The 15,767-nt window shown below is 40.4% G+C and overlaps 1 protein-coding gene across 3 annotated transcripts; it reads left to right on the top strand.

Annotated features, from left to right (window-relative positions):
* Window positions 1–1,403: 1,403 nt before the first annotated feature.
* Window positions 1,404–15,477, top strand: KICS2 (KICSTOR subunit 2). Of its 3 annotated transcripts, none has more exons than XM_062584128.1 (5): window positions 1,404–1,638; window positions 3,809–3,882; window positions 3,979–4,097; window positions 8,232–9,044; window positions 15,406–15,477. In XM_062584128.1, exons 1-5 carry the CDS (start codon window positions 1,404–1,406, stop codon window positions 15,455–15,457), a joined length of 1,293 nt encoding a protein of 430 aa, XP_062440112.1. In that variant the 3' UTR covers window positions 15,458–15,477. The 3 variants fall into 3 exon arrangements, with proteins under 3 accessions (XP_062440112.1, XP_062440103.1, XP_062440094.1); XM_062584119.1 differs by having other exon boundaries at window positions 3,961–4,097; XM_062584110.1 differs by having other exon boundaries at window positions 3,809–4,097.
* Window positions 15,478–15,767: the final 290 nt, after the last annotated feature.

Here is a 15,767-nt window from a genome sequence, read left to right as displayed (position 1 = left end):
TGAGTTTCAGATGTGTTTCACCAAAAAAAAAAAAAGCAGAAAGTTTTTAAGAATGGATGACTTGTAATAGGAACCAGTGCTAGTACTGCCAATCTAAAATAATTAAAACACATTATGAACATGGCCAATGCACAGATAAATAGATATACAAGTAAAGCTTTGATTCTTCACATTTGCCTTCTGGCTTTAGAGCCTTCAGGACTCAGTGTTTCAAGATCTTCTTGAAAAAGATACTGTGATAGTACTCCATACTGAAACACTAAAAGCTTAGAAAATGTCGACTAAGACCTTTAGACCTTTGACAAAACCAAGTAATTCGGAACACAGCAAACACTGAATCATTGAAAAATCAGTGGAAATCCTCAAATGCAAACTTTTCTTCTATCTGAACTTGTGACAAGAGATTTTGCCCAGTGTAACAAAATGTCCTAGCAGCTGTGACTTGTTTTAATTCAATCTCTTGCTTAGCAGAAGACACAGCTCCCAACTTTCTCAATTTCCTGAGGTTTGTGGTAACATAAATTCGGAATTCAGGAATTTACAACTCAATTATGGCTGGAATGTGCTAGATAGCATGCTAACTGCAGAAAAGAAGCTATCAATCCTGAATTTAGGAAAACAAAAATAGTCAAAGAATATAATTACCATTTTTAGAATTTTAATTTAGTGTGAGATCCTGACATCCTATTTCCCACGTCATCTCTGTATTTATGTCTTTCTCAGTTTTTCTAGAGAATTGGATATGCACGTAACGAAATGACACCTTGGTAAGTTCTCCTGCACAGCAAGTAATTGTTATTATTTTTAAACAGACTCATCTGCTATTAGAAACCAAACATGCCTCACTGTAGCGCTGAGGTAAGCAAAGACTGCCTTGGAGGCTGTCATGAGTACGTGTTCTGCAGGGCAAGAAATAAGAGGCTACTGCTTCTGGACTAAAGATATTGCGCCCCCCCCCTCCCCCAAAAAAAGGGGGGGGGGGAATTTCAGGACACAGCAACGCACCATGGGACCAGCTGCACTGCCGCCTCTGGCCTCAGAGAAGGGCAGGCAGAGGCGGGTGAACACCGACCCCGACCTAGCCCCGTCTCCCTCGTAGCTCACAGCGAGCGGCAACGCTAACCGCCCCCTTCCAGAGCAAATGAAATGGCGCCGCCCACCCCCGCTAACGGCCGCGCCGCGCCCGCCCAACGGCCGGGCCACGTGACCCGCGCGCGGCGTGCGGCCCGGGGCGGCCGAGGAGCGCGCCTCACGTGACACCACCTCTTGCCACGTGACAAGAGTGCGCGGCGTGAGCCCGTTCCCCCGCGCGGCCGCAGCGTCGCACCCGGAAGCAGTGGCAGTGCGGGGGCGGCGGGAGGAGGAGCAGGAGGAGCGGGGGAGGGGGGCCGCCGCCGGGCGGGATGGGGGAGTCGATCCCGCTGGGGGCGCCGGTGCCGGTAGAGCAGGCTGTGCTGGAGACCTTCTTCTCCCACCTGGGCATCTTCTCGTACGACAAGGCCAAGGACAACGTGGAGAAGGAGCGCGAAGCCAACAAGAGCGCCGGTGCCAGCTGGCTCGCCCTGCTGGCGGGGCTGGCGCACCTGGCCGCCGCCGAGAAGGCCTACCACAGCATGACCTTCCTGGGCCAGAAGCTAGGTACCGCCGCGCCGCGCCGTCGCCCGAACCGGGGGGGGGGGGGGAAGGGGCGGCGGTTGCTCTGCCCCGGCCGTTGGGCGCCCCCCCGCCCCCCCCCCCCCGCCATGCCCCAACGGCCGCCGCGCCGCCGATGCGGGGGGGGGGGGGGTGAAGGGGCAGCGCGGCGGCGCCGCCGCTCCGCGTGTGGCCGCCAGCCTCCGCGCCGCGGCCGGGGCGGGCGGCTCTTGCTGCCCAGCCCCGGCGGAGTCCGTTAGCTTGTGGCCTCGCCGGCGCGGGCCCGGGTAACCGAGGATCGCGCGGGTGTGTTTGAAACGCGCGTGCTGGGTCGTCGCACGTGTCTGCGCGTCCGGCGCAGGGACTGGTCACACGCTCAGTGCCGTGCTTTCAGCGTCAATAGGAGTGCGGCTGCAGTGCAGTTTACGAAAATGGCTGTGCAAGTCGATGTATTCTTCACTTCACAATTTCTAGCTTCAGTATGTAGAACGACATACATAAAAGTACCTACCTAAGCACTCAGGGCTGGAGATACCCTCCTAAAAATTGCTGTTCATGTAGCTACTACAGAATCTCGATGAATTCTGGCTACAATCTCAGCTACTTCCCACTCTCTTTGTGACTAGAAAAATCCCAAACTGCCACAGCACAAGTCATCATCAGTGTTATCCTCTCAGCAAAGCTGCTTGTTTTTCTTTTGAACTGTAGAGTGGTATGGAAAATGGGATATAAGCCTGATATGTACTGCAGTAAAGCATCAGGAGATTTCTACTGTGGTGTTTACATTCAAGCAGTATTGAACTATTATGATAAATTTCCTATATGGAAAAAAATCTGTCTGAAAAACTGAGTTTAAAATGTGAATGTGCTTTCTGAAGAAAAGACAGAATTAACAGCATTAGGGACTTTTTTATTTTTATTTTTATTTTTTTAATTTTTTTAAATATATCTCATGAGCAACAGCAATGGAAGATTTTTCATTTCTCCTGACCAAGGCACTGCCTGTGGCTTGAGAAGGCAGCTGTTTCTTTGTGGCAACCAATTCTCTGCTTTCTGCCTGAAATTGCTAATGTTGCTTTTGATTATTATATGTGTAAAATGGCGTGAAAAGTACTATCCACCATTACAACATTTCTAGGCAGTTTCAAAGCAGAGCCTAAATTTGGAATACCTTTATCAGTTCTTCAGATTCAATCCTGGTGCTGTTACGTAATTACCGCATTTCATGCTGCTACAGCTCATGAGTGAATTTTATTTGTAAGTCTGCCTGTAAATGGAGATTATTAAATAAAGGTAGTATCTTTGTATGGGTAGTATCTTCATCTTGACAGTATGGAGAATTTAAAAAAACGTAGAGGGTCAATGAATAAGATATTTAAATTGATATTAACAAAGGACTGTACAAAGATACTACCTTTATTTAATACTGTCAAGATGAGGTCAGTAGAGGTCAAGTAGAGAGGAACATTGAATTCTGTCTTTCTCATTTTGGGGGGGAATTTTAAACGTGGAAATTGCTTGTAGTTTGTTTAGTTATGGATTGATCTGTGATGTTGTCTTATTGAGGTAGATTTGATGTTTTATCTTGGAATTCTGGTTTATATTTGGATTGTATATGGACTGGAAACATTCAGTTCATAAACACAAATATAGTCATATGGTTCTCATTTAAAGTTTGCTTTCCAAATTGCATGTTCCGTGTTTGAAGAGGTATTGTTGAGAGAAATGTTTTTAAAAGATCGGGTGTTATTAATAGCAATGGAGGCTATTAATGATGACTTGATTCTTTGACTTCCATTGATAACAATATTTCCAGGTCATATATGATGCTAGCAAAGTTACCTCAACCCTTTGTTTCAGAAGGGTCATGCCATAGCTAAGGCAGATATGAAGGAGTTAGCCAAGGGCTTCTGCAAAAATTTTCTAAAAAATGAATTAGGACAAGTATGAATTTAGTTAATTACATAACATGCTTTTGGATATGCTGTGTATAATTTAATTCTGTTATTTGCAAAATAATATGTGGAAAATTATTTTTGATGCAAGAATACTGTGATCAAACGGCAATTAAGAACAACTAGTTATAAACAAGTACAGTTATACACAATTTTCCAATATTGCTGTCTATCTTTGCTGTCCCTGGATTTTGGTAATACCTCCATATTTATCTGAACAGGTGGTCAGTCATTCTTCAGCCGAAAGGACTCCATCCGAACCATCTACACATCTCTGCATAATGAGCTGAAGAAGGTGGTGGCGACGGGTCGCAATGCACTAGGAGGAACAGCTCCTCACTTGGAAGAGCTGCTTTCTCACCTGTCTGAACAGCTCTGTTTTTTTGTTCAGGCTCGGATGGAAATTGCTGACTTCTATGAAAAAATGTACACGCTCAGCACCCAAAAGTTCATTAACTCTGAAGAACTGGTAAACATTTTGGAATCCATCTTAAAGAAATACAGCTCAAGGTCAGTGCTTATTTGTTGGCAGTAAGTGCTCCGGTATATGATGACCTGCAGTAAACGAGGTTGAGATTCAAAGCAAGCCCAGTGACTTTGCTATCCTGTGATTGTTAAACAGCACAGCTTTTTGCATGAATTCATGCACACTGGTGAGCAGCATCACATAATATAGGTCTAAAAGAAGGACTTTCCTGCAAAAAAAGAGAGACTCTCTCTACTCATCATGATCTAGGAGCTACCTTCCTCATTCCTTAATTTATATCCAGCATATGAATATTCAGCAAGGAGAGAAGGGTCATTTTCCTCATAAAACATGAAAGAATTCTTGCACAGTTTCGTGAGGGGCAGCAGGGAAACAAACTGTAAATCCATGTGGGCTTCAGTAAGGATGAATGTAGAAATACTTATTTACATGTGACCATTTTATTTTTAGACTAGAATGTATGTCTACTTCTTTAATTATAAAATCTATGTATTAGATTCTATATAGGCCTATCTTCAGGTAAACAACACACTTCACATGTTATTTTTGGAGTTGTTTTTGTTTTTAATAGCTGTTTGGTCCACTTTGAAGGGCTTTATGGTGCTCTGAAATAAATTGAGAATTGTTGCAGTGACCAGAAGGAGCACTTCTGACTATCTGTTCCCTCCTTTTATGATTTCTTGAAGTTCAGGTCTAATAGTTTTATTACAAGAATCCGAGGATGCTTTTTATTGATTTTGGTATAGATATTTTGCTTATAAAACATGGGAGCATTGCATGTGATAGTGGTTTAACTTTTCAAAAAAGTTTTGAGATAAATTTTGAGGCTGACTCTTCAACAGAATAAAATTCCAGCTTTTAATTTTACAAGGAAAATGAGGTAGCTTTTGTAGGAAAATAACTTTCAAATCCATTTCCTCCCCTCCCATCTTTTATTAGCAAAATAGTGGCTAGGAAGAAATTTGTAGTGAATGTTCGGAGGTTTTCTTTTTCATGAATATTAACCTAGTTTTTTAAAGTGTATGCATAGGAAAAATCAAAATAATTCAGTGCTGCTTTCTGACATTCCAAATCTTAAACACTGCAGCTGACTCACTTATTTCTAAAAATAGCTTAGGCAAATTGCTGCATTATTGTGCTATTATGAAGTCAAAATACATCTAAGTATCGTGCTAGTGATTTTTGGCAATTCTTGATATGTGAACTCTTGCAATGTCAGGGCTCTTTGTCCAATGAAAAATGAAACTTAAAGAGTAAAAGGAGGTAAATTTTCTTTAAAATTGATTTTACATAGTATACTTTCTGACATTTGTACTGAGCAAGTGGTGAATCAACAGCAATATTAAGTCTGAAAACTCAAATTGATGCTTTAACAAAGTAACTGGAGACTATGTTATTTTTGAAATGCTTTATGGTGCTATGTGGAAAATGTCGGTGTCACTGTCTGCTCTTCTAATGCACTGTTATAACCACACACACACACACACACACACACACACACGCAGAGGCAGTGTCTCACAGGGCAAATAGTGATGATCTTGCTTCGGATTAATGAGCCATTTCTAAGATGGAGACATTCGAAGATGCTCTTAAAGCTAGTTCAATGACTGCTGTGTGCCCTTCCTCAGTAAGGTACAGAATGTTTCTAAAGGACAAGTGGAATAGTGGTATCTTTAGTCCAAGTGTTTTTTCATATTTCAGTAGTTTCTCGTGGTTGTTATGTCAAAGTGTGCTGGCTAGAAGATACTTAATAATTATAGTCTATAGACTATCTCAGGTGAAAGGCCAATAAACTCACCCTTCTCCTGTCTGTTCTGGCAGTATGTTCCTCATTGGTAGTTTAGGATATGTACCATTATTTCGGTCAGCAGACAAGATGTTTGCTGTCTAGATAGATTCTGGCCTTGATTTCTTTCTTTACATATGCAAATAACTGTTCAGATAACATAGAGCAAATACCTACTTACTCGTAAAGGAATGGAAGTACTAATTGTCCATCATTGATCAAATCATATTGCTCTTGTCTGAAAAATCAGAACTCTTGAACAGTGAAAAGCTATTTTGTTACTACTTATTGTCTAGTGTGGGCTGTTTACAAGTCAACATTGTTTCCTCTATGTTTCTTTAAGATAAAACTGGGGAAGCTACTTTCTGAATTATTGGTTTGGCTAGGATGTTAATTGAAATAATTTAAAGGATCCTGCTGCTGATACAGGTGCTGTTTTAAAGCTTTTTTTTTTTCTCTCTTTCCAGTGAGAAAATAACTAGTAAGCCTATCCTGATGTATTTTTTGTTAAATGTTTTTTATCTCGTCACCATTTTGTAAAATTGTATGATTTGTAGAAGGATGAAAAAAGCTGTAGGACAATGAGGCTTCTGTAAAGTCTACAAAGCAACCCAGGCATCTCTGCTTTGGAAAATGATTAAGGGAAAAAAAACAATTTTACAATGTGTTCTTCAGTTGTTAACACAGTGGCTTACTGAAATACTGTAAAAACCTGTTTGTTTTATGTGATGCTGAGATTAGTCAGATACCTCTGTGTTGTGAAAGTTAATTACAACAGATATACATGGTGCATAACCTGTTAATTTATTCTGTAACCATATCAAGCTTATCAGCTGTGACTGGGATGTGTATTTTTGGATTAAAACAGTTTAACAAATTCTGCTATGCGATGAAACATGAAACTAACTGAGCCATGAAGCAAAGTGGGAAGCTGTACGTCATAGCATTAATACAGGAGACTTAGCAGTGCTGCATTAGTATGAATTTTTTAGTTGCTTTTAAGGTTGAAGAGTAACCCTTAGCTCAGTCTGACTGTGAGTGTGTTGAAACTTATAAATGAATACTTGATGGGAGTATCTGGAAGAAATAATGTTGCATAGTGCTTTTCCTTCCTTCTCTAACATATGACAACAAAACCATTTTCCTGCTAGATAGCAAAAGCACTGCAAATACGTAATGTTGAGTGTTAGCAGGATATTAGTTTTAATTGACACTTTTTTGTTCAGAGGTTCAACTATGCTCCAGACTTCTCAACCCACTAAAGAAGACAGTAGTCATTGGATTCTCTGCTGTAGAAGGAAGGCATGATCGTTCCTAACAGCATATTGTGTTCAGAAGGTGGCAGGTCACCTAACCTACAGAACATAGTGCATCAACTGGTCTGCCATACTCATTATTTAATTTTCTTTAAGATTCAAATCTGAATTTATTTTAATAGCAAATCCTTTCAAGATGTGTATTGTGGCTGTCAAAAAAAGGTATGCTTGAAAATAGTGATATAATTGTCAGACAGCTTTCAGAAGCCAAGAAATAATGTTTTTGCAGAGAGCTTGATGGAAAGTCAAGGACAAAATAGTGAAGGGTGAGGGAAGAAAATTTTACTACAGTCCAGAAGAGAGAACTAGAATTTAAGTCCTTTGGTTCTGAGCCAGATATTTCCAAAACCAATTGTATGTACTATGTCTGGGAGCTGAGGAGGATAATGTAGTGGTTTTCACTTTGTCTGAAGATGAGCTCTTAAAAGTTGGGGAAATTGAGTATGAGCATCTCTGTTTTAAGATAATATCAAGACCCAGGGTATTTTTCTGAAGGAAGAGGTTATATCTACCTTTTCTTAAATAGAAGCATCATCACATCTTGTCGCAGAGCTATTGATTGTTCTTTATTGGAGATGATTCAGCTTGACTTCCTCATAGCTTTCCTACATAGCCAATGAATTGGTATTGTTAGATAATTTCCTTGGTTTGACTTAATGTCTTACTAGACACCAACAGTACACCAACTAGAACCATAAAAGCATATTTTATCACCAGAAGGAATGTAAAACTGAAACAAAACCACCTGAATTTAAACAGTGCTATAGTATTTCATGGATCATAATAAACAGTGAATACTTTTGGATTGATCAAATATGGCTCCTTTGCTTTGATTAAAAATGAGTGGGAGGTGTTTTTGTCAAACATGAAGAATGCTGTATGTTTATGCCAAAATTATGCTAAAAGAATTGTCTTTAAATTGATAAGATTGTTCTTTGATTTATACTATAGTCTGCTTTGATGTTTTGTTTTCTGGCTGTGAACTGATGTACTAGCTGATCATCTCAGTACTGTTACAACAGTTCTCATGTTCTGAATACTATTATGTTTTCTAGATTTCATCATCCAATCCTCAGTCCTCTTGAAAGCAGTTTCCAGCTGGAAGTAGATGTGCTTGCACATCTTTTAAAGGCTCAGGCTCAGATCTCAGAGTGGAAGTTCCTTCCATCCCTGGTCAATTTGCACAGTGCTCACACAAAACTACAGACTTGGGGCCAAATTTTTGAGAAGCAAAGAGAGACTAAGAAGCATCTGTTTGGAGGGCAGTCTCAGAAGGCTGTACAACCTCCATACCTCTTCCTCTGGCTGATGAAACTCAAAAACATTCTCCTTGCCAAGTTTAGCTTTTACTTTCATGAGGCCCTCAGTCGACAAACAACAGCATCTGAAATGAAAACTTTGACTGCTAAAACAAATCCTGATTACTTTGGGAAAATTTCCAGTTTCATCCGGAAATACGATGCTGTCAACGTTTCCCTAATCTTTGACAATCGTGGATCGGAGAGTTTTCAGGGACATGGTTATCATCATCCCCATTCTTACAGGGAAGCCCCCAAAGGAGTGGATCAGTACCCTGCAGTGGTGTCTCTGCCCAGTGACAGGCCTGTTATGCACTGGCCCAATGTAATCATGATTATGACTGATAGAACCTCTGACCTCAACAGTTTGGAGAAGGTTGTTCACTTCTATGATGACAAAGTCCAAAGCACGTACTTTTTGACTCGTCCTGAACCTCATTTTACCATTGTAGTTATTTTTGAGTCCAAGAAGTCAGAGAGGGACTCTCATTTTATTTCTTTTCTCAACGAAATCTCACATTCCCTAAAGAACTCCAAAGCTTTTGCAAGCCTGAAGCCTGGATCCAAAGGGTAAAATACGTGCTGCTTACATGTTGTCAAGGCAATGTGCTAGCCTTGGGGGAGCTGTAGTTTTCAAGGATTACATAAATTCACGATTATCAGAGTCTAATTAAAAGAAACCATTATTTTTAATATACTGTAAGCTCCTCTTTTTTATGCTAACAGGAAACTTGAAAAAATTATTTTTGGGCACTGCTCAGTGGGACAACTTAATTGTGGGGTGCTAAACAGCCATAGTGGGATTTTTTGTGTGGTTTTCACTTTACAGTATAAAATTTTTTTTTCAGTCCAGAACTACTTTGCCCATATCAAAATGGAATATATGCACTTTATCATCGTCTATTCATTGACCGTCTTTTACAGAGTTTAATGAAATTGTGATTAGGATGGAAGATACTTTCTTTCAGAAAACTACATTGCTTGACAGGATTTATATCTGGGAACTACATGCCAATGCAAGGGAATATTAAAACATGCTAACCTGCAAGAACATATTAAAAAAAAAAATGCATCACAGAAAGCACTCTTGTTAATATCATTTTCAAATGCTTTAAAAAGGGTAGTTGAGATCTCTGATGCTTCCTGTTAAACAACAGTCTCTCTTATGAGCAAGCTGTAAAGCGTAAAACTTTGTTATTGCTCCAAATATAGGTTCTGGCAAGTAAAGCTGAAGCATGGGTTGTAAGTACAGTATTCACAGGAGTTTTGTGATACTCTGTCCATGACTAATCTTGGCTTTGATTAAATTGAAGAAGGCAAGTTGAGATTGAACAGGGATCTAGGAAGAACAGATCAGTGGAAAAAACAGCAAAGCTATTTCAGATTGTGCTTTTGTCTCTCTACTTTTTGAAAAGGAGTAGGAAATGTACTTCTAAGTACATGTCTTCCTTTTTAAGTAAGATATTCTGTAACTTGTGGTTATGGTCAACCTGAAATTGTTTTCAGATTTTTTATATATATATTGTTTTTTCTTTCTGTTCAGTTTTGAATGATTTCACAATCAAGCCAAATTACTTTCAGAATTTGGATTTAAATATTTATCTAGCCTATGCAATATATTTACCTCATTCTAAAGTCTGTATCTCACCACCTACTTGTAGACTCCAGATTTGGATAAAGTATAATTTCTAGTTACTCTGAAAGCGCTCTATTTATTATGTAAATAATTATCTGTAAATATAATACAAAGATTAAGGCTACAGTACAGCCAGATTACATTGTTTGATTCTTCTAAGCTTTAGCTATGCAGTTGTGCAAGCACTTTTGTGGGGATTCGGAAGGGGCCAATGTGATGCATAGACCCTTTGTTTGACACCCTTTAGGGTGTAACAACAGACTTATTTTAGAGGGGAAGTTGGTAATTTGAGTTAAATTGTTGGTTTCTCATTTTGTTAGGATTTGAAATACAAAAGATACCTTAACAGGTGAGGCATTTACTGATTTGCTTCTCCCCCACAAAAGGTTATGGTAGCTTTCTCTTGTGTCATAGTGCAAATACTGTTTTTCTTTACAATCATGCAATCAAAACAACGAACATGCGCTCGCCTTAAAGCGTAAGCTCCAGCTTCCTGTTTAGTGCCAAATAGACCCTTCCGTGCTTTGCTGTAACTATATGTTTGTCTGTTGTAAATATCTGTGCCACTTCCTTGTGTCTGAAGTCTTAATCTGACTGCAGATTCATGCTTAAAACTTCTAAGAGTGTTCTGTACCATTGGAAAATAACAGGAGTTGCAAATACAGCAGCAACTGGACAGCACCTAACTGTAACTGTGTTACCCTTGCAGCTTGTATTGCCATTTTAACAGGACAGATGGTTGCTACTGATGGTATTGAGAGAGTTTGTATGTTTTCCGTCTTTGGGACAGTGACCTTGTAAGAGCATTGTACTATCGACTTCCTCAGCCTGAATATCAGAGAAGAGGCAGTTACCAGAACTGATTCCCAGTCTTCAGCAGTGTAATAAAGTGTTGCACAAATTCTGTCTGCTTCTACAGTGTTTTCCTGTGATATTAACTGTTCCTGGGAAGGGAGGTGAGGAGGCTGGGGGAAGAAGAGCGTGTGGGTACAAATACTTTCCTGCTGCTTTCTGAGTTGCAGAGGACTGCACTCTTTAAAAAGTTGCATGTTGGAAGAGGTGAAAGAGAAAGCTGCTGCCCTTTGAGGCAGACAAGCAGCCTTTCCTAGTTTCTGAGATGGGTGCAGGTTGTTTTTAGGGAAGAGAGGTCAGCTCTCACAAGAACCCACTCCTGTGGGTGAGCTTTTGGTGAGCGGCCTCTCTGGGAATGGGGGAGGCATTTGGGGTGATACTTCTGTGCAGGAGGAGGTGAGAGTTATTTTGCCCTTTATGAATGGCAGGGTGGTTTGCTCTTCTTCAGAGGGTTTGGGGGGATCAGCCAGAGGGTGACTTGTGGATGTTTAAGGAGCTATACCCCTCTCAGTGTGGCAGAAGAGAGAGTGGGAGAGGTGTATGCAAACCGGGTGCTGTCGGGTAGGAGAAAGGACTGGAACCAAGACTGTGGAAAGCACGAGCAGCGGCGCTCCCGGCACTACAGCTGGAGCTTTGTTGGGTGAGATGCCGACTGTTTGCAAGGGAAGGTGACAAACCATTTGTACCCTGTGGTATAGGAAGCAAGTCACTGCAAACGAAGACTCTACCAGACTCTACGAAGACTCAAGCAAATGCAAACACTGCCCCCCCCCACCATCCTGGCACTGTACTATATGCTTCATTCTTAGGAGTTCTGTTCTTGCAATTTTATAGGTATATGGAAAGCAGTATCTTTTCTTGAGCTTTGTGCGTTATTGTATTGTTATTGTATATGTGAATTGAGGGTATATTGCTAGTGGTTGAAAAAAAGTGTTGAAAGCAGAAGATGAGTTCCTCTGATGAGTTACTGCAATGGTGTAATGATGATCCTTTTAGAAAAAATTAGGGTGGAGTAAAGCACATTTGATGTAACTTATCTATGAAGCTTAGTGTTTGACTTAAAAATTGTCGATTTTTATCTGGTCAAGAAGATAGAATTGAAGTCTATTAATGGAGATTGTAGCAAAATTATAAATACTTGCAAGTAGATATGTTTTCTCCACTCATTTTCACCCTTGAAAATGTCTTAAAGTGATGTTAGAAAAGCATCACGTTTGTTCATAGTTACTGAGTTAAAGATTGGCACTTGATTATATGTAAAACATGTAGATGCTGGTAAACTACCACATGGCAAAGCTTAGCTGCTTTACGTCATGGGTGGATGTAGTGCTCCAGCTGCTCAGATGCGGGAAAGGAGATCAGAGCAAAAATAATTACATTCAAAGCCTTAAGTGAGTGCCAGAAACATTCTTTAGCAAATTGGAACTTGACATCTAGCCTCTTTGGACTGTACTAAACCAGAATCCCACTGCTAATTGCTCTTAATTTAGGAAATGTTGCAGCGTGGTTATGTGGTATTAAGTAAATATGGGCCTATAAATATTTTTTCTAAGTATGCAAATTTGGGATCCTAGACCGGTATTGACAGATGTTACGAATTTTTGTGTGTCTGTCTCTGGGCTTCAGAATTCTTTCCCTGAAACTCTCCCCATAAGAACTCAGCCCTAAATTTATAGAATAGGAGAGCCAAAAATCTGGGCTACAGGAGGAGGCTTGGGTGAAAGCTTCTGCAGAGGTGTTGCTAAAGATAAGTAAGTATGACAGAATCTGAATTGGATAATTTTGCAAAGTTGAGATGTGCTATGTCCAAAAACTATTGAAGGGATTGAGTGCACGTGTTAGGAATGAATATTTATAGATGTGTTAGCTCCTTTCAGATATAAGACAGTTTCTTTTCTGATGCCTTGAGGAGTTTACATTTTAAGTGACAAATGATGTAAAGAGAAGACAGTTCTCTACGAGATAAAATTGGCTGGGCCAGTAATGAAAATTAAGGGGAAAAACATGCAATAGGCAAAGATGATCAGAAACTCGGGAACTGAGGGAAAGTATGTTCATTAATGACTTCAATATTGAAAAAAATGAGCATCTCTTTAGAATAAAAATTGGAGAACAAATGCATTTTTGCAAAACTGGATCATATCTCATCTCCCAGCTCTTCCTCTCTACCTTCAACTTAAATAAGCAAAGTTGAACATACTAATGTACTTTAAAAGTCTAATATAAAATATTACTTTAAATGCAAGATGTAAAGATGTTTATGGCAACAGAATGAGAGCCAATGCTTCCAGACATTTATATGTTTAAAACAGGTATTGAGATTTGATCTTAGTACTTACTTAAGCTGCTTAGAATAGCACTGTGAAAGCTTATCTTGTAGCAAATTTCATGTATATCACCACTTAATTGAGTCTATGAGGATTTTGGCAGAACTTTTAATTTAGTATCTGTTGGCTGGAATGTGGATTTGACTGCAAAAAGTATTCTCAGATCTCTTACATATTTTATATTTATGTGTTGTACTTTTTTTTCTTTTTCTTAAATAAATATACTTCCTTTTCTACCCTTTGAAGACATAACACAGGGAGTTAAAATTGTTAATATATTTTATATGGTGCTGCAAAGGACTGTCATACACGCACAATGCAGGTACTATTCAGGTTGTAGTGATCTAAAAGTAAAGTACATTCCTGGTCTCTGTCTGAAATACCAAAGCTCACTGTTTATCCAATTTATTTTATAGATATTTTATATATATATATATGTGTGTGTGTGTATGTATGTATAGGCGCTATAAGTGGAAATAATTTTATGCACATCTCCCAACAAATTACTACTCTTTCCCCAGTGCAGCTGTGGGCCACTGTTTTTCATATATGAGCCCTTAGAGACACTTATGCCTTTTCTAGTCACTGTTATTTGTTTGAAAGTGGTTATTTGGAGTTTCCTTCCATACCATAGTCTGTGCTGCCTGCTGCAGGGCTGCTAGTCAGAGCCAGCCCTGATCGTGTAGAGGCAGAAGTCACTTATTGGAAAAGCAGTGGAGACCTCCAGAAATGAGAATACCCGCAAAGGACAACAGTAGGGTAACACTTACAGCAAACACCCAAAATAAAGAAGTAAAATGCACGATGCAATTGGACTTTAATTTCCTTTTCCAGTTAGTGAAGGACTAATTTATAGGCTCCTTTGGAAGATAAAGAGTACAGATTGCTTTGCTATAATGCTATTTAAGTACTCCATCATTTTTCCTACCTTTCTCGTGTATGTATGCCTTAAACACACTATTTGATTTATTTTTAAAACAGCTGCTGGAGATTTTCCAGGAGAGTTTGCCTGTTTGAGTTTAGTGAAAAAATATGCATTTCTAAGTTTCAACCTAGCACTGAAGCTACTGGGTTTGTGGTAGAATTAACAGAGTTTTCTACCCTGTGACTGGGACCCGAGTGCCCCCTTGTTGCACATGGCAGCGATAAGAGCAGTAAAGTGCGCTAGAAGAGGAGGCAAGTGAGTGCAAGATGCACGGGGGCAGGTGATGACAGCTCTAGCAAAGGCAGCTGGGGGGCAGAAGCAGAACAACTGCGATGCAGACAGAGCTTGAGCAGGAGGGTTGTGTTGGCCCCTCTGCAATCACTGGCCGGTTTTAGAGGAATCTATATAGGTTTTATATCCTGCAAACCTTCCCTTAGACCCTGCCTGTAATAACAGCTGCTTGCTCTATGTGACTACTTTAAAATAACTGCAGTATTTCTGAGATGGTAGCACTCAGTCTTTAGGTACCAACCATCTTGGCAAAGCAGCCGTTTTTGGATAGGTGATTAAGACCAACTTTGCTTTATCCATTATTGACTGGCGGATAATTTGTTCTGAGTTAACATTCAGAGCAGTGCAATGTGCTGCTCTACTTGTGCAGGTCACTACTGATCATGTAAAGTATTTAGTGCTCTGAGGTGTACATATCATTTGCTGCAGAAGCCCTGAGAGTTTTCAGTGTGTGTGAAAATCAAACTCCTCAGGTTAGACGTATAAGGAATCATCCCTGCCAGGCTGAGTTGTTATGATCCCATATTGGGATCCACAGCTTTGAATAAGACTTCTAAATTTCCTATGGAGAGGATTAGGCACTGCAATGTGATATTCATAGAGGTCAGAGGCAAAGTGAGGAGCAGTGGGAAATGCTAAGAGAGACCGGTGAGTTCGAAGAGCCAGCTCTGGCAGAAGGTGGGTGGCAGCAGCAGGGTGTCTGTGTCAAACCGAGTCCCCAGTCTTGAATCTTCTCTTGGAGTCAGTCTTTTCTGAGAATATAGGCAGAGGAAACAGTGTCCCACAGTACCGCATCGCCTGACGGTCTCTTAAGCAGTTAGAAAATGTTAGACTCATGTTCAGTGTTTTCTTTGACCAAGGGAATCTAACCCTGCATTTTCCTTTTCTGTATATTCATAGAAATGTTCTGGTCCTCGGGCCAGATATTCTGGGTATTTCTCTGTTGTTTTGAGCAAGAACCATATTTTCTCTGACTTCATATTTTCACCGAACGGTGCCGTCACGTCAACCACGTAGAAGGGGTTTACATGCAGCGCCAGGATGAGAGATTAAACTTGCTTAAGAGGAGAATGTCAGCTACTTCCGAGATGGGTGCTGTATCAGAAGGACCGTCTCCTCTGGCTACAAGTAAAGCTCTAGGAACGTATCAACGCTTCACAGGTGAGAACTTGGGTTTTGGAATGGCACTTGTCACCTTTGGGCTCTCTAACCCTCGTAGCAGGAGCTGAGGCTGGTTTTGCCCGCGGCGGTACAGCCGGCCC

Source organism: Rhea pennata, chromosome 1 (assembly GCF_028389875.1).
Source record: "Rhea pennata isolate bPtePen1 chromosome 1, bPtePen1.pri, whole genome shotgun sequence".
In the NCBI taxonomy this organism is placed as follows: domain Eukaryota; kingdom Metazoa; phylum Chordata; class Aves; order Rheiformes; family Rheidae; genus Rhea; species Rhea pennata.
This window is presented reverse-complemented; position numbering and strand designations above follow the sequence as displayed.

Coding starts and splice junctions, on each gene's coding strand:
- KICS2 (XM_062584110.1), top strand. CDS start 1,404: ATGGGGGAGTCGATCCCGCTGGGGGCGCCGGTGCCGGTAGAGCAGGCT. Junction 1,639..3,808: donor CTTCCTGGGCCAGAAGCTAG/GTACCGCCGCGC, acceptor TTATCTGAACAG/GTGGTCAGTCATTCTTCAGC. Junction 9,045..15,405: donor CTGAAGCCTGGATCCAAAGG/GTAAAATACGTG, acceptor GTATATTCATAG/AAATGTTCTGGTCCTCGGGC.